Genomic DNA, 22,431 nt, shown 5'->3' with positions numbered 1-22,431 from the left:
ACAGGCCAATATTTTAAATCAGAATAGAGAAATTGTAGAGGGTTGAAGTAAAAAAAAACCTTTTTCTTTTACAACTGGCACTGCAATTTGATGAAAGGGATCAAAATGAAGCAATAGGTGTCCATATAGGACTGGGAGCAGGGGGAATATTTGCCGGTTTCTCATTTTCTCTCCGCTGCAACTTCACACAGCTCTTTCAAAAGGCCTCTCAAACCTTCATAGCAGGTTTAGGAGGGGGGACATAGGGAGAATGCAGGTGGTAGAAGAACTGACTGAAAGAACATTTCCTTTTTCCAGTAGAATCTGGCAATTTGAATCCAATCCAATGGTTTTATATACACATATATAACATAGTACTATCACAATCTATAGGAATGCTTGTTTTCAAATCATGGCAGTTAAATGGAGTTTATCTTAATCTAAAGCCAAATAATAGTTGTGCTATCACATATTCAGTTGCTATCGTGTAGTTGGTAATATCTAAGTATTCAAGAAGAGAGAACAAAGTCTCTTTTAAATCCCAGTCCAACTTCATTCTGTCCTCACTATAAAAACAGGGATCTAAAGAAATCAAACATCTTCCCTTAAAGAGCTGCAACTGGAGCAGCATAATCTAATTATAGAAAAAAGTTCAAGTTTATCCACATAACTTTTGATACCCAAGTATCTATTTTAATTACTCTTTAAAATATTCTAGATAATTAACTGAAAATGTCCAATCCTTCTTCAATAGGGCAGGGCCAATCGCCCACCTGTCCAATCTTTCTCAAATTGCTATCTTTGGTAGTATTAAACTAAAATACTAAAAATACACTTGGAGTATCACAGCTGTAATCCTGCCCCAAAAAATACCAGGTTGGTGGAGCCTGCACCAATCCTTCCTTCAGATCACAATGGGCCCAAAAAAATGGGTAAAACTTGTCAAGGCAACGTAGATCAAATACATACAATGAAAAGGAAGAAGGAAGCCATGTCTTTGCTAGTCTGACCTAGGAGAAAATTCCAGATCCAAATACAAAAACCAACCTCTGTGTGTGTGAGTGTACACATGCTATTAAAATGGCAAAAAGTATCACCCCTTGGTAACAATAAAGTGTTCTTATAAGCACTAGAAGCATTGTTGATGAAAAAAATTAAACATTAAAGTTCTAGAATCAAGCTTCCCCAATCTAATTCTATCAGGGGGAAAAAAATCTATAAACAGCAGATGAATGCAATAGCATCTACCTACTTACCGGTATATTCTAGGGATCAGTATAGAGAGGATATTATGTGAAGTTCATCCTCTCTCTCAAAAAAAAACTCTCAATGCTGACCTTTATTATGTGTTAAGCTTTACTGCAAACAGATAATCCTCAATTTACAACCATTCGTTTAGCAACTGTTGAAAGTTACAAAAGCACTGAAAACAGTGACTCATGATCAGTCCTCACACTTACAACGGTTGCACTGTCCCTGCGGTCACATGATCAAAATTTGGGCTTTTGGCAACCGGCATGTATATATTGCAACATTCCAGGGTCATGTGATTGCCATTGGCAACCTTCCAAGCCAGCTTCGGACAACAAAAGTTAATGGTGCAAGTTAGATTCATTTAATAACTGGCTGATTCACTTAACTGTGACAAAAAAAAAATCATAACATTGGTCACTACTCATTTAGCAAACACCTTGCTTAGCAATGTAAATTCTGGTCCCAACTGTGATCATAAGTCAAGGACTATCTGTATCTAAATCTGGTTGATTACTTTTTTTGCCATGAGTTTATAAGCTTCTATAATTCCTCACTGATTTATATTTTATCTTGTTTTTAAGATTTCCCAATTGTATTATTTCCACATCTGATGACTGTTTCAGATTTCTGGTTGCTTTAGTAGCAATTTTCTGTCCCTCTTCTAGTTCTGTAACAACATTCAATGTTTCCAGCATGGTAGCTTATTCTTTTCTTTCCTGGATGACACCTCATTAGTATGAAAGTCATGTTTTTTAAGAATATGCACGATGAGCAAATGTTTTTACAGGTAGTCCTCACCTTACAACCACAATTGAGCCAGTGATAAAATCTAAAATTTGTTACTACCGGTTCTGTGGGCGTGGCTTGGTGGTGGTGGGGGGTAATGTGACTGGGTGTGTTTGGCCAATTTTTTTTTTTTTACTTTTAAAAGCATTTTTTCTACAACCTCTTTGGCGAAGAGGTTGTTAAAAAATGCTTTCAAAAGGCTCTGATGATCACAGCTGAGTTGCTTGATCGGCAGAGGCTTTTTAAAAAAGCCTCTGCTGATCAGGCAACTCAGCTGGGATTGTCAGAGGCATTTAAAAGAAAAAAAGGGTTTTTTTTCTTTTAAAAGCCTTTGACGATCCCAGCTGAGCTGCGTGATAATCAGAGGCTTTTTTTTACTTTTAAAAGCATTTTTTCTGCCAAAGAGATTGTAGAAAAAATGCTTTTAAAAGTAAAAAAAAAGCCTCTGATGATTGTGCGGCTCAGCTGGGAATGGGGTGGGGGGGGCAGCAGGGTGGATTTGATTTAAATAGAGTTGATTTAAATCACAATTTAAATCATGATTTAAATCACTAGTAAAAAGGCTTGATTTAAATCAACTCGATTTAAATCATAATTTTTAAAGAGCAACTGTCATCTCTGCTACTCCTTTGACCCACTGTTGACTCACCGATAGTCCCAGTGTTGCAGAATATACAGCCTCGTGCTACATAACTAAGCTCCATTTCATGCTGAATAAACTAAATTATTTATGTATCTTAAATAGAAAACTATCTTATGATAGATTTTTACCCCAAAAGTTTTTTATTAAAATAAATTCGATAAAAATAAAAAAAAACCGATTTAAATCAAAAAATCCGATTTAAATTAAAAAAAATCTGATTTTTTTGGATTTTTTTTAAAAAAAATCATTGATTTTTATCCACACTGGGGGGCAGGGATTTTTGCTACCAGTTCTTCAAACCACCCGCCTCCACCCCTACCGGATCGGGCGATCCGGTCCGAACCGGGAGCATTTCACTCCTGAATTGAGCCCAAATTTCTGTTGCTAAACGAGACATTTGTTAAGTAAATTTTGCCCCATTTTCCCACCTTTCTTGCTTCAGTTGTTAAGTGAATCACTGCAGTTGTTAAGTTAGTAACACAGCTCTTAAGTGAATTTGGTTTCCCCATTGACTTTGCTTGTCAGAAGGTCACAAAAGGGGATCACCTGATCCCAGGACACTACAACCATCATAAGTATGAACCACTTGTCAAGCATCTGAATTTTGATAATCTAATCATGGGGATACTGAAACGGTCCTAAGTGTGAATAACGGTCATAAGTCACTTTTTTCAGTGTCATTGTGACTTTGGTCACTAAATGACCTGTTGTAACTTGAGGACTACCTGTATTTAGCTATTCATCCTACCTTCCAAGATCCTTTATCTAGTTAGCAGTGCATAACTGTTTGTGTTGCACCCACATGAGTGTGGATAAATGTATTTTTGCCTAAATCTGCTTATAAGGAAATGCATTTGCCATTTTAATTTCATTCTCCTAGCCTGGAGAGATCCTTCTGGAATTACCTATAGTCCTTTTTTATTTTAATTCTGTATAATTTGGAATCAAATTCTTTGGCCATTCAACTATTCAAATAATCTACGAATTGTTATATATTAAAAATAGAACATATTATGATACAGCAGTCAACCTATAGTATCTATTGTACAAATGTTTTATGGACTGCTGTGTCCTCTGGTGTACAATAATGTATATCTTTATTTCACATTAATTAGCCAATACAATGGTTAAATATAACTACAGTTAGTAGGAACAGCCCAATTTCAAGCCTTATATACAGGTTGGGCTCAGTAAACCTAATCAACTGTAGTTAATTTAAATGCAAGGTTCTGATCCACATGTGAGTTAAGGTATAGCTATATAAATCGTATGCTGTGGTTTAGTGTTATTTCCAAATACTGCTACTTCACTCCTTTTACATACTTACATCATTAAATTTTAAAAGACACTTATACCTGCTGCCACAAATACTTCAATATGAATATTTTAGGCTATTTCCTGCAAAAAGCATTTTAAGCAGTATATTTCAATATCTGTCTTGTGTTTAGCTTCCAGGGTGAAAAATCCAAGTATATCTATCAATTTTAAAGTGTACTTAGACTATAAGAAAAATACATAAAGTCAACAATGTACTTTATTCTATTTTCAATTTTCACCTAAACTTTTGCAACATGGATACTGTATACAAAGAGCTGTATTAATCTATGGTAGCCAAAAATCTGATGCCTGGTAGCACCGTTTTTTGACTGACAAAGGGGGTTCTAGACCCTTTATTTATAAAAAGGCATAAGCTTTTGTGAACTTAAAGTAACTATATCAGATGCATAGAATGATTTTAAAGAGGCTGAGGCAAGGCCAGGGAAGAAAGCAGTGTTTTGTAAATGCAGGTGACATGCGAGATAGATTATAAATACACCAATTAGCAAGTGCAATTTGTTTAAAAACCTATCATTTTTCATAATTTCTACTCACTTCTATCACTTCCCATTGAGTAACTATAAGTTAGCATAGTTGCCTTTAGTATAAAAACACCAGGTCTCACTGACAAAGGAATTTCTTGCAGGGTTCATGAGTCAAATTAAGCTATATTTGGTTTCAATTTTAATGTAATTTATGAAACCAGCAACTGTCGGTATCCATAATTTGTATTTAGTCAATGCACAACCAGATTTATGCAACTAATTACTTAAGCTTCTGAGGACCCAAGTTATTCATTCAACAAATTGTATTTTAAACAAACCACAGCTGCATATACGTGAACCTAGCCAGTGGGTTTCCAGCCCTTTTATTTGCAGTTCTTAATCAACACAGAGCTAATTCTAAAGGAAAGAGTATGAGTATCATTCATTTGTCTAAACCAGGTTTTTATCAACTCCTCAGGAATCCAACGGCACAATTATAGCCGATCCATTTGTTTCATCAATAAGTCTCTATCAGTTTCTTTGAAATGCTATTTATTGTTCTTCACCTACTCAGTTCTCTTCTTCTATCTTAGGGGTGGGCAAATGTGGCTCTTTTACAACCTGTGGACTTCAACTCCCAGAATTCCTGAGACAGCCAAGCTGTCTCAAGAATTCTGGGAGTTGAAGTCCACAGGTTATAAAAAAACCACATTTGCCCACCCGTCCTAGCTAAACTCATTTTCAGTGTAACTGTTTCCTGAACAAAATAGTTAAAATAAATAAACTGCACTGACACAAAGTTATAGGAAGCTCTAACCCTATGCACGCGCGCACACACACACACACACACACACACACATATAAATATATTTGACTCTAATGGTCAGATCTGTCATTACTAAGCAATGGTAAGATTTGTAGATTTGGGCTTAATTTGTTGTGTGCTATCTAGATATAAACTGAATAAATTAGCATTTCAGGAAAGTTGGCCTCCGTGATTTGATTTCCAATAGGGCCAGGAAGGCAATAATAATCTTAGAAATTTTATTTTGAAAAATGTATGTAAATAAGCGCAGGGGAAGAGTAACTTTGGTATTATTCAAGGATTAGAATGGAAGGAGTCCTGCTGTCAACACCAATTATTCATACAGGATAAAAGTCAATTGCTGGAATACTACTCTTATTAGTTCAATGATATGAAGAAGGCGCATCCATACAAGCAATGGTATATCCAAAATTCATAGCAGAGATTGACCAAAGCACATCTTTATGACTTCAAAACTTGGCTGTCAACCATTATACTTGATAGAAATACTGCTCTACTGAAAGTATGACACAGCAATTGTGTTTTTTGTTTTTAATATACCCAGTTATGAGGTATTTGTATTCGGTAAACCAGTATGAGAAAAATATTTTTTTAAAAAATATATAATGTATATACACTGCCTTGTTCAATTTTCCTTTCCTCAAAAAGAAGTGCCTACATTTTAGATTCAACAGTGTTCTTAAATTTCAACTAGAGAGCAACAGAAAAGCCATATGCTGTACTAACATCAATACCAAGTATGTAAGTAATCCAGATGATCCTTGTAAAATACTTTCAATACAGGTAGCAGTTTCTCCTGTAAGCAGTAAAATGAGATTAGGAGTAAATCTTCTAAACGTTGTAACTGAGTTAGCCCATTTAAACAAAAGAACTGTCATTTTTAAATAATGAAAGGTGCCATCTTTCTTATATATTAGAGCTCCCAACCTTTCGTTTATACGGTCTACTACATGAATATCACATAAGAACACTAACTCTGTGGACACTGAGATGTATTTGATCCTCTTCTACCTACCAGAGATAAAATTCCCTAGCACTTTAACAATGTTTAGAGATCTATTTTTGATAACTGAAATCTAATGAGATCATCAATCTCTGTAAGATTGTATTTTTTCTAAGCGAAATATTGTGAGATTTTTTTGGAAGAATGCCAAAACTTCATGAATATTGAAACAAGAAAAGCTTCAGCTGTTAAACAACTGTCTAGTCCATGGACTATGTGCAATATTGAAACTACCAGTGAAAATAAAACTGGTAGTAAATAAAATTTAATTATAGTGGAAGATCTTTCAAGAGAGCAAGATAATGTAAAAATGCTGTGTGGTATGAATTTTGGGTTTTTTTTTTTATAAACTTGTATTAAATCAGACTTGTTAATGTTCACAAAATGATTAACCACAAGTATTTATTTAAAAGTTTTTCCCCCTCACTTCCTTCAGTTCCTACAGAACCACGCAACCCTGACTTGGAATTCATTTACATACATATAAAAATTGCTTATGTTTCCACCAGTAAATAAAGATATAGAAAGAGCACTTATTATGCACATTAAGTTTGTAAATATTATTATTCTTTTACTATAAATTCAGCTCAATCTTTATACTACAAAGCCAAAAAGTAGAGCTTTCTGGCAAATTTTCTTTTGATCATTTAAAAAAGTGATATACTGTATTTTACTCACAGCCCACAAATGATTTTCATTTGTCATGACATGTTAACTGATAAACTCCACCCATACTGGGAAAGTGCATACTGGGAACACCTGTCATCATATAAGTTGTCATGTTCTGAGAACTTGATGCAGAACAACATATTTGATTAACCACAAAAGACATTTGTAACACTATTTAGTACAGAGAATTTCTTACCTGAAACTCTGTTTCTGTGCTTCAGATCCACCAATCCAGAATGAATGGGAAATCGAATGGGTTTTCCTTTTCACACTTGTCTGTCAAAAAAGAGCAGCCAATCATCTTCAGCTTGGTGTATCTACTTCTTTTCTTGAACGAAATCCCAATATGCACACCTAATGCTGTTAGAAAGACAAGGAAACCTGTACAGCTAGCAGGATTCCAGTAGTCATTAGATCAGACGAAACAACGGATTGGTGGATCTAAGACAAGAAACTAAATTAAAGACAAGAAATTGCATTGTCCCACAACTGAATCAACCAATCCAAAGCAAACAATTTTGTTTTTTTCACCATCCACATGAACTGAAACAAACAACTAACATAATCCTATTATCTGGGCTGGTAGAATAAACAAATCTAGTACTACATTTGAGACTAAAAATATACACGTAACTCTTCAAAACTATCAGTTGGTGATACAATAATGGAACTATTATAGCAAATCTGTAGAACATGTCCAGGATTCAAAGAGTTAACTTGAATGTGATCATAAAGATTTTCTGAGGGAAGAAACTCTCTGAGTTTCAAAAGAGATCTGCTATAACTGAAAAAGCCAAGGAGGAAAGATGCTGCTTTTTGGACTCATGGAACTAATTCATATCGTTCTGAAATGGTACAAAGACATTTAACCCCTATGTGTTATAAAAGAAAGCCTTAAAAAACAGAAAAGTCTTATTTAAATCAAGATTGGACAGTAGAGAGAACTGGAAGCTACTAGTAAATGTATACATAATTTACAGTAATTAACATAGTTAATTACGCCAATTTAGTAGGTGTTACTCTGTACGCCATAGTTAAGATGGGACTGGGCTTCTAGCTAGTGTCCTGATCATCTGGAAAGTTACAAATGGCCATATACGGATGCAGAGATATCATCAACTATGGTTTTCTTTTTTAACCATTTTGGTATTTTTAAAGGCTGAAATGCCAAATCACCTTTCTGTATTTAATACAATAAAAAAAAGTACTATCCAAAATTCATCTAATTCTGATTTCAGAATGTTAGAGAGGCCATAAATTTCTCACACCTGCTATATACATAATCAATAATTTGCTAAATTCTAAAGTTAACACAGGCACAGTCCTTGCCTTCTGTTGTGACTAAAGCAATTAAGAGAAATGAATATAATAGCAAAATTTCTCATAATCTCAACATTTGGCTCTGAGAGACAGAACAGGAAAAAGAATGTACACAGAAAAACATATTTTTCATGGATGGATTTTACTATAATTTAAATTATAGAACTATATGGACTTTTTGAAAATCTTTCTCCAGTAGGATTTATATGTAGCAGATAAACCAGACTGCCAGATGCTTTCTTCTCATGAAACAGGTCTGTTAGCATTTGTGGAGAACATTTACTAGGATACAAGGCTACATAAATAGTACTAGTGTCCAGCTCAGCCACAGAGCCTGTTCTAAACCAAACTCGCTTTCTTCTCATAGGGAAGCCTATCATTTGTTTTTCAGCAGTGTTGCTCCAGAGCCTGACATTGATTTGGTCTGAGAGGAAGCGATTAGCCCAGGGGTCTGCAACCTTAAACACTCAAAGAGCAACCTGGGCCCGTTTCCCACAAAAAGAAAAACACCGGGAGCCACAAAACCTGGGTGGGCGTGGCCAACTCAACATCACTCACTCCCACCCAGTCACATAACACTCCCAGCCACGCCTACCCAGGTTTTGTGGCTCCAGGTATTTTCTTTTAAACAGCTCTCTTTCCTCCCCTCACATCTTTCCCTCTCTCCCTTTCTCCTTTCTTTCTCCCTCTCCCTCTCCCCCCTCATCTTTCTCCCTCCCTCCCTCTCATCTTTTTTTCCTTTCTCCCTCCATCTTTCTCCCTTTCTCTCCCTCCCTTTCTTTCTCCCTCTCTCATCTTTTTCTTCCTCCCTCATCTCTTTCTCCCTTTCTCATCTTTCTCCCTCCCTCATATCTCTTTCCCCTTCTCATCTTTCTCCCTCATATCATCTTTCTCTTTCCCTCTCTCATCTTTCTCTCTCCCTCTTTCTCATCTTTTTCATCTCCCTCCCTCCCTTTTTCTTTCCCCCCTTCTCATCTCTCTCTCTCTCTCTCTCTGTGTGTGTGTGTGTGTGTGTGTGTGTGCGCGTGCACGCGCGAGCGGGTTCCCTCTTGAACCATTTGCAAAAACAGGCGGAGGTTGGGTTTTTTTTTCTGATGTTGTTCTTTCTTCTTCTTTGGGTGCTTTTTACTATATGATTTAATTTTAAATCAAGAGTCATTTCAGGTTCCCAGATAAATGAAGCTCTTTCATCCCCTGCTGTGGTTCCCTGTCTGCTGGCTGGCCCACCCGCCACTCGCCCTCCCCTCAACTGCCCTGAGAAGGGCGGCGGATGCGGATGGAGACTCGCTCCGTATTTCAGAGTAGAAAACGCCCCTCTACTTGCCTCTGGCATGGGAGACATGTCACTTTCTCCACCCCGAGACACCAAATGGGCCGCCCCAGCCGATGCTCTGCGTCATAATGGGCTCCAGGAGGAGGAGGGGACGCCGTCTCCATTGTGCAGCACACTAAGTTTAAATGCAAAAGCATTTCCCCATATTCCTCTCACCACCTCCGTGGCTGCTTGCTGCTCCTGCACTTAAACTTAGCACGCTGCACAATGGGGGAGATTGCGCTCCCTCCTCCTCCTCCTCCTGGAGCCCATTATGACGTGGAGCATTGGTTGCAGCCGGGCGACCCAGTCAATGTTTCGGTGCAGAGCAAAGTCATGCGTCTCCCCCAGCAGCCGAGGTGCGTGCAGCACCAACAAGGGCTAGAAAAAGAGGCAAGTAGAGGGGTGCTTCGCTCCCGCTCTGGAATATGGACCCAGCCTCCATCTGCCGCAGTCGCCCTTCTCTTCTCAGGGCAGGCGAAGAGTGAGGGGGAGAGGTGAGGCCACCCAGTGGTGGGATCATCTGACAGGGAGTCGCAGGAGAGGGCCCAAAGAGCCGCATGTTGCTGACCCCCGGATTAGCCCATCATCATCAAGCTGGCCTCCATGCCCAAGGGAGGACATAAAATCTCTCTGCTCTTACTCCAGCCCCATAACTACTAAAGCTTGCTGGCTCTCATAGCAACAGTATAGTAAAACATCAATTTAACAGCAAACAAAATCTTCAATCAGACATCTGCCTGAAATAATGTGTAAGTCCTTAGTACCCAAAGTAGTCCAGATGATTCATGAAAATCAATGTTAAATTACATCGTATGTATATACAAGTGATGGTAATTGCTGCAAATGATGTGTTTTCAGATGTAATTGGGATTAACAGACAACTCCACTCCCTACTAAATGATCCATTAAATCAAGATTTCACCATGCATGTATTTACCTGGGATAGTCAAAGTTAGATAATGTGCTACTGTATAACTTTTTTCTTTCTTGCGTTCTGGGCTTTCCATGAATAAAAAGTAGGCCAAAGTTAAAATAAAATTGGGGGAGGGGGAACTTTATGGTCTTTTTTAATTTTTAAATTATAAGCTACCCAGATTCATTAGAGGTAAATGTGGCCATTTGATAAACAGATTCAAAGAAACTGAAGGAACTAGAGACCTTTTAAGAAGCAAGATAGAGGGGAAACAAAGAAACAGAACCCAGCACAAAACTTCATTTGACTTTATTTACACTTAGATAGAAATAAATACCATAATATTAGAACAATAATTTCCTCCTCATTTAATAATTTCTCTGGTAGTCACATTAAAATAGCCTTTTGCAGAATGTTTTAGAGGGCTCTATTCAATAACTTTCCTGGATGCAGACAATCCAAGTACAGGTAGTCTTTGACTTATGATCACAATTGAGCCCAGAATTTAGTTAAGTGAGTTTTGCCCCCTTTTACGTCTTTTCTTGCCACATTTGTTAAGTGAATTGTTGCAGTTGTTTAGTTAGTAACAGGGCTGTTAAGTGAATCTAGCTTCTATATTGACTTCACTTGACAAAGGATGCAAAAGATGCTCACATGATCCCAAGACCCTGCACTGCATATTAAGTACACATCGTAAATATGAACCAGGTGTGAAACATCTGAATGTAAATCATGTGACCATGGGATTGCTGCAATGGTCATAAGTGTGAAAATGGTCATGTCACTTTTTCCAGTGCCATAACTTCGAATGGTCACTAAATTAACTGTTGTAATTCAAGGACTACCTATATAGCCAATGAGAGTACTATTTTAACTGTGCAGTGTTAAATCATTGGAATTCCAGTAATCATTGGAAAAAATACAGAAAGAAGCAGCAATATATTTCTCTTCCTTTTTTATTTCAGACTAGCAGGTTAATGATAAGGCTGCATTTAATTAAGAGCTAAATTTGCTGAACAGCAATGTTTCTATTCATTGAAGAAATATTATGGGGGGAAGAGGAAGAAGGAAGAGGTAAAAGGAAATTTCACTTGCATAGCATTGGTTATCTATAGCATGCTTTAATATTAAATTAAATATACACATTCAGAAGACCACTGAATCTGACAGAGCTTATCCATATAAAAAAACCTAATAAAAATAACTCATAAACAACTCATAACAAAAATATTCACAAATAACACTAAACAAGTTTACAAAGCCACATACAAAAATTAGAGCTCTACTTCTTTTTACGTGTGTAAATATTCACTTATGAATTGATTTTTTTCTCTCTCTTCACTCCCACTGCATGTCCTGCAAATATTGCCTGGAACATCCCAACAATCAACAACTGTTTTTATTATTCTTACATAAAGGCTTTATTGTTATTTATTGCTAGGTACATTTAACTGGATGAATGTGGTACAGATTATAAATAAATAAAACAAATAAAGCAGACCCGGGAAACATGCAAAGGTGTAGATTGTCCTTTCCACTGATAGATGCAATTACAACATTGGACATTTACTATTACTTTAATAGTAGAAACACCTTAGGAAAGTAGTACAAATTTTAATAGCTAGCATCAAAATTATCAGGTTTGCATTTGAACCTGATAACTAGAAATTGGCACTTCAAACCTGAATTTACAGTATGTTTGTTCTTCTTGTAAAAGTAGAAGAACCTTAAATATCTGAAACTGTTTCAGAAATATCTGAAGAATTTCAGAATTATCTAATGAGAAATACAATGGAATGAATCATAGGTTAAGAAATGAAAGGTGAAATATTGTTTTTCTTTAATGGTGAAGCATATAGAAGTTACCAAGCCTTGCTATAATTTGTAGACTATATCAGGGGTGAGTTCTACTTACCTTTACTACCAGTTTGCAATGGGGCCGCGCGTGCAAGTACAGAAGCATTTTCATGACATCATGGTCAGTGGGCAGAGCCTCCCGCCGGTTTTACTACCGGTTCTATAGAACCGGTGCGAACCAGGGGCAACCCACCACTGGACTATATGTTAATCAGATTTAACAGTGAATGTTCAAGTTTGAAGGGCCAAAATATTTTACAGACCTATAATCTGATCAGTAATGCTGGAAAAAATATTTAGAAATTGTTACCCTAAGTTGACACAGCTAGCACACCTGATTTTTATTAGGTAAAAAAGAAAAAGTATTAAAATATGCCATATCAGCTTAGTGTAGGCCAGTGAGGCTTACCTTTTTGCCGTCGCATGCCAAAAGTGGGTGGAGCATGGAGGGGTGTGTGTCGCACGTGTGAGCCCACGCCCGTAATTCAATGTGCCTCACACTCCCATGCATTTGCTTGCGACCCCCCCATGCTCCCCCTGCTTTTGGCCCGTGATTGCACAGTGGGCCCAGTAGGCCCGTTTTTCGCGAAGAGCAAAAACGGCCATCCCCACACCCCTGGAGGCCCTAAGCGGCCTGTTTGCTAAGTTCCGATGGGACTGGAAGGCCCATTTTTCTCTCTCTCGAGGCTCCAGAGCCTTTCTAGGCCCCTGGGGAGGGCGAAAACGGACTTCCCCAGCCCCGAGGCCCTCCGGAGGCCGGAAACAACCTGTTTCCTGACTTCCGGTGGGCCCTGAAGGCCCGAAAATCAGCTGGCCGGTGCACACATGCGCGCCGGAGCTGAGCTAGGGCAACATTCACGTGTCCATCGATATGGCTCTGTGTGCCACCTGTGGCACGCATACCATAGGTTCATCATTACGGGTGTAGGCTATAAATATTTGAAGATATAAAATATTTAATATGAAAGAAAAATTCAACAAAAAATATTCAAAAACATCCATTTATATTCAACATTGCAAAATACTTTTATGAAAATATTTGAAAATATTTTAAGATTTGATAATAGCAAAGGCATTTCCTATTGCTGGACTTTTAAAAGGAAGAATGAAAAGCTGTAAATCTACCACCAATATATCATTCTTAAAATTCTGCATAGATTTTATAACCATATATACATGTATATGTATGAATTACAATTTTTATTTTAGATAGTCATTCTAAATTGTCAAATTGAATAATATATCCCCAATGATATATTAATTATATGAATCTAGATGTATATACAAATGAAAATTTCAGAAACAACACTACAGAAGAATATTTTCTATCTTATATTAGATAGTATTTGAGTAAGTAATTCTGAAAAAGTATTCCACTTGTAAGTAAATCTAACTGATTTCATGGAAATATTTATCAAGGTAAACATTTAAATCTGTAGGCTAAGATGATGCTTGGCTTTCCTTCTCCTACAACTCCATATCACTACCAAAATCCCATGGGCTATATTAATGTAATAAAACAGTACCATATTTATAATTTGCTAAGGGACACACAGCTAAACCTGTTCACTTTTAGGGTCATGTAACATGAAAAATTACAAATATCCCCAATTTCTTTGCCAGAAAAGAGGCATTGTTTCATAATTAATATCTGTAATTTACCTATACAAAATGAGTACAAATGAATAAAATGAGATTTTTAAATAGCTGACAAATTGAATAGGAACCCGAGTGGAAAGAATTATACTCTAAGCTAGAAACTGGAGATAAAGATCCTTCATACTAGAACATTAATATCATTCCAGCATATTACGTAACCTGAGAATTTTTGCCCCTGCCCACTATATTGAAAATTATTACAAAATTCAAAGGAAAAAGCTATAGAACGCACTTAGCAGAAAATATATATTTCTTCATACTGCATTTTTCCATTGCACATTACTGTACATATGAATCTACTTTCAAAACTATTAGGTAAAGAAAAATGTGTGAATACAATTATAAATAATAATTGCAAATAAATATTGCTGAGCACATTGTAAGCCGCCCTGAGTCTTCGGAGAAGGGCGGCATATAAATCAAATTAAAAAAAAAAAAAAAATACTGTATGTAGCTTCTGAAAGGGTTCCAAAAAAATATGAACTCATTTGCTATCTCATTAATAAATATATTAACATCTTACTTTTATCTTCCAGATGTGATCATAATTAAAATATCTATATTTATGTTTTGCACTGCCCCCATTTGATTAGAATTGCGTTCTAGAACATAGAATAAATTAGACTTTTTGGCATGAGCATCAAATACAGCAGTACCCTGCATCCCAAGAAATGAAGAACTCTACAAAATACCAGTCCATTGACAAAATAAATCATCTCTCTCCTGACTAAATTTCTTATTGAACAGACAGGTCTATTCCTAAAATACTGTATAAAGATCAAGGCAATTGATTGGTCTGAAATCTAGCCTCCCTTTGGGTTTGGGGTTATGCTATTGTAATTGACAAAAGAAATTTCTCATAAATGTCAGATTTATGCACAGGACTTATACAGGGATGAAAACATTGCAATGATAATTCTTGGATGGTTGGTTGGTTGGTTTGGTGGTGAAACGTTGCACGTTACTGTTTACTTAATTTGTGCAATGCAAGAGAATTTAAGAGAAGAGGCATTGGTCTTACCTGATATGCTCCTTCTCGGTGTGCTGAGAGAGAATCCAAAGAATGGGTTAACTCCGCTTTTCTGCCTAGAGACTGAGTCCTTTTAAACTTTGCAGCCATGCCTCTCTTGACTGTGTCCCAGTTTTGATAAAAGGCATAGCGGTTGACTTGATGCATTATTGATCCTGTTATCCACTCCTGGACTCTGGACCAGACGGTCGCCAGGGTGGGGTTGGATTCTCTCTCAGCACATGGAGAAGGAGCGTATCAGATAAGACCCAACACTCCTTCTGCAGTGTGCTGAGCAGAGAATCCAAAGAATGGGACATACCAAAGCCAGCTTGTCCTAAAGGTGGGCCGCGGTCTGTTCCCAAGTCTCCAGGTCTGAGTGTACCTTTTGGAGAATCCGTATGCCGAAGGCCGCTTCAGTTGAAGCGAAAGTGTCCAGCTTGTAGTGTCTGATGAATGGGGACAGTGTGAATCAAGTTGCTGCCCTACAGACTTCCTGTCGCCCATGCCGCCTAGTGGCTGCACTCCTGGTAGAGTGGGTTGTCACTCGCCGGGCCAATGGAAGAGCATGAAGCTCATATGCTTTGACGATGCATGCCCTTATCCACTGACCCGCTGTTGATACTGTGACCTTGTTACCCAGTGTAGAAGGCTGGAATGACAAGAATAGAGACTCTGTTTTCCTGAAAGAAGCTGTTATTTTGATGTAGATGCGGAGGGCCCTCCTGATGTATACTACTTCTTTTCCAGGGCATGAGTTGGGTCCAGACAAAAGTCTGGCACAATGATTTCCTGTGCCCTGTGGAACAAGGAATTAACCTTGGGGAGAAAGGAGGGATCCAACCGCAGAACCACTCTGTTTGAATGGAATACACACAGGTCCCCCCTTATGGAGAGGGCCGCTAGCTCCAAAACTCATCTAGCCGAGGTAATAGCTACAAGGAAGGCTACCTTGCCCAAGTCCCAGAGAATTCTTTGGATTCTCTGCTCAGCACACTGGAGAAGTGGCTAATGTCAAATAAATATTTAACTGAATTTTGGAAGGGGTCATTTCCAAAGCTATTATTCCTTGTTTTATTTTTATAGTTGAGATGTTTAGGAAATTAATAAGATTTTGTACACCATAAAAAAAAAGTTAAGCTGTAAATATTGATTCATTCTATTAACATTCCTGGCAAAATGGAAGGCTCAGATTTCAAAATCATGAACCCTTGAAGTTAAAATTGATATATGTTCAATGTATATTTTATATTTATTTAACTATAATTATAAAACTTAGTAGTATTTCTATACAGTTAGAGAGCCTTCAAGAGGACATACAAACAGGAAGAAAATGAAAAATACATGTTATTATAAACAACTGCAAGAACAGAAAAGTGAACTGGTACTTTATTGATTAACAAAAAATAAACATAATATAGCTAAATATAATTCAAAATTCAGAATCTAGAAATCTATCTAATTTCTAGGTTCAGAAAGTAGAAAATAATGTAACATTTAGCAACACTTATCCAAAGTTTGGAGAAAGTCAGATGCACTAACTGCTCTGCTCTAGAAGTTCTAAGTCATTTCATATCAGTAGCAAAGCTAAAAAATTGTGTGTACACAAACATTTATACATATATTATATTTAAAACCTATGTATTCCCCCAGAGCTCAAGACCTACATACAAATGTCTTCCCCAATTATATCTCCACTGCATGCATGCCAAGATTGATTGGGTCAAAGTCACACAACCAATGAGTTTGCTTGAGTGGGAACTGAAACCTAGATCTTTTTCCTTCAAAATATTTTTGTAAGTAATAAAGTATAAAATGCTTTATATTTTGATAATCGTTTGAGAGATTATGCTAATTATCCAATTATAGAGGTGTATACACATACATAGATCCATAAGGAGGGTGGGTTTGGATTCTGATATATAAAAATAAGAACATTAAATTCAATCCATTCAAGAGCCTGACTCAATGAAAAGATACTTAACTCATTAATTAGTGTCTCTATAAATTTATCAATTGGCACGTCAACTCTGTATATTTCAGAACTTCTGTCTCTCTTTGTCTTGGCACTGTAACAGACATTCAGTGCTAGAAAGCAAGCATTCCTATGAGGTACAGATTATCAGAAAAGAGATTGGTATGTCATAACCGGTTGGGATCTTTCCTCTACAGCACTACTTCAATCAGAAATTAATGGATGATCCCAGAAATTCCCTGTAATGATACCAGGAGCCTTTTGAACAAACTTCTATGTGTTGTAAGAAGGAATCCCAAATAGAAACAGGGTGTGACTCATTTGCCCTAAAAGATATTTGATAAGATTGCCTTCATTCCTGTTGGTGTCTCTCACCATTTCAAACTGAATTCAAAAAGTTAATGAGATTTTCTCAGATAAGAACTATGCAAGACAGTTTGTAAAATTCAGGGGGGAGGGGGGGCTAGTCAATACTGAAATAAGATGTGATAAAAAAAATATATGGGCCAATTTTTTTTATTAAGGAGATATCTATCCTGTTTCCCCCAAAATAAGACATCCCGATATTTATTTATTTATTAGTCCAATTTATATGCCGCCCTTCTCTGTAGACTCAGGTTGGCTTACAATGCATTATAGCAATAGCCTGCATACTTTTTTTATGTATATACCTGTTTATTAGGGCTTCCCCCCCCAAGCAGTGTTGTTCTATACAAAGCTGGTTTATTGCCCCCACAATCCGGGTCCTCAATTTACTTACCTCGAAAGGATGGAAGGCTGAGTCAATCTTGAGCCTGGTGAGATTTGAACTCCCACTAATTGCAGGCAGCTGGCAGCTAAGCACTAACAGCACTTAGTCCGCTGCACCACCAAGGCTTTTGAGTGCATGGCAATAAGGCCAAGCGCTTATTTCAGGGTTCAAAAAAATATAAGATAGGGTCTTATTTTTGGGGAAACACGGTAACTAATCACACAAATTTAATGTTATCACACTCTCCATTGGGTAAATTCCTGTAATTGTTTTAAAGAGGAAATTAAATCTTCATGGATGAAACCACTGTATCTTCACATTTTCTGTATTTAGTTTGGCCAACAGCTTGGCCATCATTCTCAGTCAACAAATATATGGGTAAAAATGGCAGCTATATTTAAACGTTTTCTTGCATCTCCCACTTTTTTCAGCAGTAGTTCATGTTTTCTATGCTAGAAAAGGCTTTTAAAGGTTTTTCCTTTATTCCCTTGTAAAGTATATTTAACCAAAACAACAAAATAAACACACCCAACCCCCGGGCCATAGACCGCTACTGGGCTGCAGCCTGTTGGGAACCGGGCTGCCAAAGAGGAAGTGCACAAAGCTTCATTTGCACATGTGTGGGATTTAAGTTGCACGCAAAACCATTTCCTCCTGCCGCTGAAACTGCCACCACTGCCAGTCCGCAGAACCAAAAAGGTTGGGGACTCTGGTCTATATTACCCATATACTTATTTTAAACTTTCAGGTCTATTTTATAAGGCTAAATTTACATAATCTTTTTTATTTCTCAATGGGCTACAAAGCTTTTCCTCTCATGTCATAACCACTTTTAGAAAATCCCCCAAAATGGGAATAACATTCACAACACTTTTAGTATCATATGAATACAAGCATAGGCCTTCTTTATCCAAGCTGTGAAACCCAATTGTTTTGCAACTGAAATCCACAGAGCAGAAAGGAGTGTTGCATTTTATGACAGCTATTTCTCATCTTTCAGAATTGTGTATTATAACTTAGCTTTCCAAGGAGAAGGGGAGGAGGGGAAATTGAATAAAACTAGTCTCTGCAATATAGATGACTGAACAGGAGAAGGGAAGAAATCTGTTTATATCAATGACTGGTGCAGTAGTTGGCGTGTCCCTCCCAATGACCCTATCACAATCTTTTGGAAGATCCAGCAACTTTCTTCAAAGCTGCTTTCTAGCAACTTTCCCAGGTCTTCTATTAGTAACAGGGATTAGCTCGATTAACCTATAGTCTAGAATCACAGGGCTGAAAGGGACCTTGGAGGTCTTCTAGTCCAACCCCCTGCTCAAGGCAGGAATCCTAACACCATCCCTGACAAATTATCATCCATTTTTTTCTTGAAAACCTCCAGCAATAGAGCACCACAACTCCAGGAGGCAAGCTGTTCCATTGATTAATGGTTCTTTTTGTCAAAAAATTCCTTATTTCCAGGTTGAATCACCCTCTGACCAGCTTATCCATTACTGATAAGGCAGTTAGATTAAATACAGTTTATGAATACACTAGGGTCTCACACTATGCTCAATGAAAATAAACCAAGCTATATAATAATGTGAAAAAGTCCAATATATTTATGGATACTAAAAGCATATTTTTACTACAGACTTGTAAGTGCTGCACGAATATGCCATCATCTTATGGTATAAATCCTAAAATATGGTTGTTATTTGATTCGTGAAACTCATATTGACCAACAATAAGGGAGAAAGAAACACAAAAATAATACAAGAGAATAAGTTGAAGTACAATGAATAGCATTTTTGGAGAGTTCATGTTTGATAAGGTGGCAGTTTCTTTGATAGTTCAAATAACTCACATGAAATGTCATTATCTAGCAATACACATTGGCTTCAAACAATCATTCAAGGACATTTTTTTACATAAAAAGCTATATTAAAGATGTACCTTTAATTTCCACCTGAAAATCAATACATTGAAAATTTTAACAGTAGAAAAACACCTTCAATATTTGCTATAGCTATATCACCCTTTTCCATTTAATCTGTGGCCATTTATCTACTATGGCCTCCCCAACAATATAGAGTTCAGCCATACTGCATTTCACTAACATTATGCCAATGATAGCAAACAGCTGTGCTGAACAAATTCATTATATGCAGATTATAACAAGTATATTGCAATTAATTATATTTTTATGTGTATGTGCCCTTTAACCCACAAGATTGTTTTTGATCTAGTGACATTCAAAAACTTCAACAGAAAGAAGAATAAAGTTACAAATATAATAGTTTTAAAATTATAAATAGGATCTAGCCATATTAAAACTGGAAAACTATCAAATGTGTAATATTCAGTCTTTGCCCTGATTGCTCCAGTGCAATCATATGGATTATCATTCTCTACTGAAACAAACTGAAAATGCCATCATACAATACTGCCACCTATGAATCACTGCATTTTTGGCTTCCATTACTATAATTCATGATTTAGGGGGAAATACCGTTTTAAAAAAACCAAAGACCAGGATGATTGCAAAGAAAATGTCAGAAAGAAAATGCTGTGTGATAAACAATTTTTTTAAACATTTAAATTGTTCTCTCCTAAAAGTGCCATTTAAAGTCTGTTTGAAGGAAAAGTATCGCAGGCATTTTGTTTTCTCTATTCAACACTTTAATAAAAAATAACTGGGAACTATCACTAATGTTTGGATATGCAAATAGAATTAATCAGGGATATTTTGAACTCTGGAAGGCTAGAAACGTCTCTTTCATAGAACAGGCATTCCTTTTTCAGATCATGATACATCCACAGATGCATCCACAACAGATGCAATACTCCTTATGAAGAGGTCCAAATTTCAGACAATTTGCGGGTTAATCTAAAAGCATTCCCAAAGAGTTAAAACGATTTTAAAAACCACTACTAAATCTGGGGCAAAGAAAATTTCAGCTCGCAGTCGATGCTCCGAATTTTAAACTGAATTAAATCGAAAGGCAAGAGGGTTCTAGGTACATGTCCCAATAGCCGAAAGGGGGAACCTCTAAAAGAGGGGAGACACATTGGGTGAAAGAAATAGCTGGAAATTAATGAACACAATAAAAGCAAATTCCATCCTGAAGCAGAGCAATTTTTATTCTGGCAAGCCTGCAGGGCACTCAGCAGGACCAAGGCCTCAAATCTCTGCTTTTACCCACATCTAGTACCGAGCAGAAAGGAGGGGGAAAGGGGGGAGGGTGGGGGAAACAAATCCGATAGCTCCAAATGCAGTCAATGCTCGCTGACCCCTGATTGGGCTTTCTCAGCATTTGCAGCGAAGGATTTCGGCCCCTCCCCCCACCCCGCCCCCACCCAAACTCTTTTTTGAGGAAGTGGGCGCCTTATCACGTGGTAACTCCTCCCGCTCAAGGCATCTCTACGGGGAATGTCACCTTCAGTCCGCAGAGCGGGAAGATGGAGGGAGGGAGGGAGGGAGGGAGGGAGAGAAAGCGGGGGGAGGGGGGGGGGGAGAGCGACGCCCAGCCCCCGACACCGACAGGGGTCAAGACACCTGCACCGCTTTGTCTCGGTCGTTTAGGATGCGAGCAAAGCTAACCGGAGATAAACGGGAGAAGGAAGCCACTGAGGCCGGACCTTCCTCTCCGTCTCTGGGGCCCGAGGAACAGGAAACGACCGGAAGAGAGAGAGAGAGAAAAGGGGAGCCGGATCCAGCGCGGCTCCTTTATACTGTATGAGGGAAGGAGGCTCTTGTCCTTCAACCGGGGGGGGGGAGGGGGAGAGAGGGAGAAGTGCGCCTCAGAGCGAGACCCGCCCCCTCCCAGCAATGGAAGAGGGAGATGGGAAAGGCCCCTCTGTCGAAATCGAGGCCTACAAAGACCATCTCCCACCGCGCCGGCGCCTCCCCTTCCTTTCTCTCTCCTCCCTTCTCCTCCTGCCGCCGCCGCCGCCGCCGTTGTGGCGTCTCCCTCCCCTCCCTCCCCCCCCACCCCCCTCAGCGAAGGCCGCCCTGAGGGAAGAATAGGGTGGAGAGAGAGAGAGAGAGAGAGAGAGGATCCGCACCGGCTCTCCGGCGAGCCCCGCTCACTCACCATCAACTCGATGGTCTTATCCTCGATCACCGACTCCGGCTCCATCGCGCGCGGCAGCGGCGGCAGTTGTGGCGAAAATGGCTCCTCCTCGGCAAGGGGGAGAGAAAACCCCGTAATCGACCCCCTCGGCTCGGAGAGGAGGCGGAAAAGGAGGAGAGCCGTCGCCGGCTCCGACAGATCGACCGACTGACCCGCCGTCGTCGTCGTCTTCGTCGCCGCCACCACCACCAACGCCGCCTTCTCCTCCTCCTCCTCCTCCTCCTCCTGTTCCTCGGCCGCGCGCCCGGAAGAGGAAGTGAGGTAGCCAGGCGACGCGGTTGCAATAGCAGCAGCGGCAGCGGCAAACCGCCGCGGCCCTGATCGGCTGCGGGGATGCGACAACCCGCCGCCGCCGCAGGGGAACGAAGAACCACCGCACCCGACATGCTTTGCGGCCACCGGCGCGAAAAAGACTACAAAGGCCGATATGCAGGGGGGTGAAAGAAGCCCCCCCCGAAAAAAAAGCACCTGTTCTTGGATGGAGCGGCCTAAGAAAACTCCGTTTCCCAGCATGCATAGGTCTGCCACCCTTTCCCCCTCCCTCCCTCCCTCCCT

At 38.7% G+C, this 22,431-nt stretch overlaps 1 protein-coding gene across 4 annotated transcripts in view; it reads right to left on the bottom strand.

Moving 5' to 3' along the window:
• FBXW11 (F-box and WD repeat domain containing 11) overlaps positions 1 to 22,086 on the bottom strand; it is an 83,096-nt gene extending 61,010 nt beyond the window's left edge. For 2 of the 4 annotated variants that reach the window (XM_070933042.1, XM_070933045.1), the window contains exon 1: positions 7,159 to 7,306. Coding sequence is in view for 1 of the 4 variants with exons in the window: in XM_070933044.1 (XP_070789145.1) it covers positions 21,838 to 21,882 (45 nt within the window). In the remaining 3 variants the exon portion in view is untranslated. Of the gene's footprint in view, positions 1 to 7,158; positions 7,307 to 21,837 lie in introns of those variants that run through there. The other 2 variants (XM_070933043.1, XM_070933044.1) reach the window with 2 other exon arrangements.
• Positions 22,087 to 22,431: the final 345 nt, after the last annotated feature.

This window comes from Pituophis catenifer, unplaced genomic scaffold (genome assembly GCF_029215685.1).
Source record: "Pituophis catenifer annectens isolate HBS135680 unplaced genomic scaffold, rPitCat1.0.hap2 SCAF_1, whole genome shotgun sequence".
Lineage (NCBI taxonomy): Eukaryota > Metazoa > Chordata > Lepidosauria > Squamata > Colubridae > Pituophis > Pituophis catenifer.
Note: the sequence above shows the minus strand (reverse complement) of the source record. Positions and strands in the feature narration are given on the sequence as shown.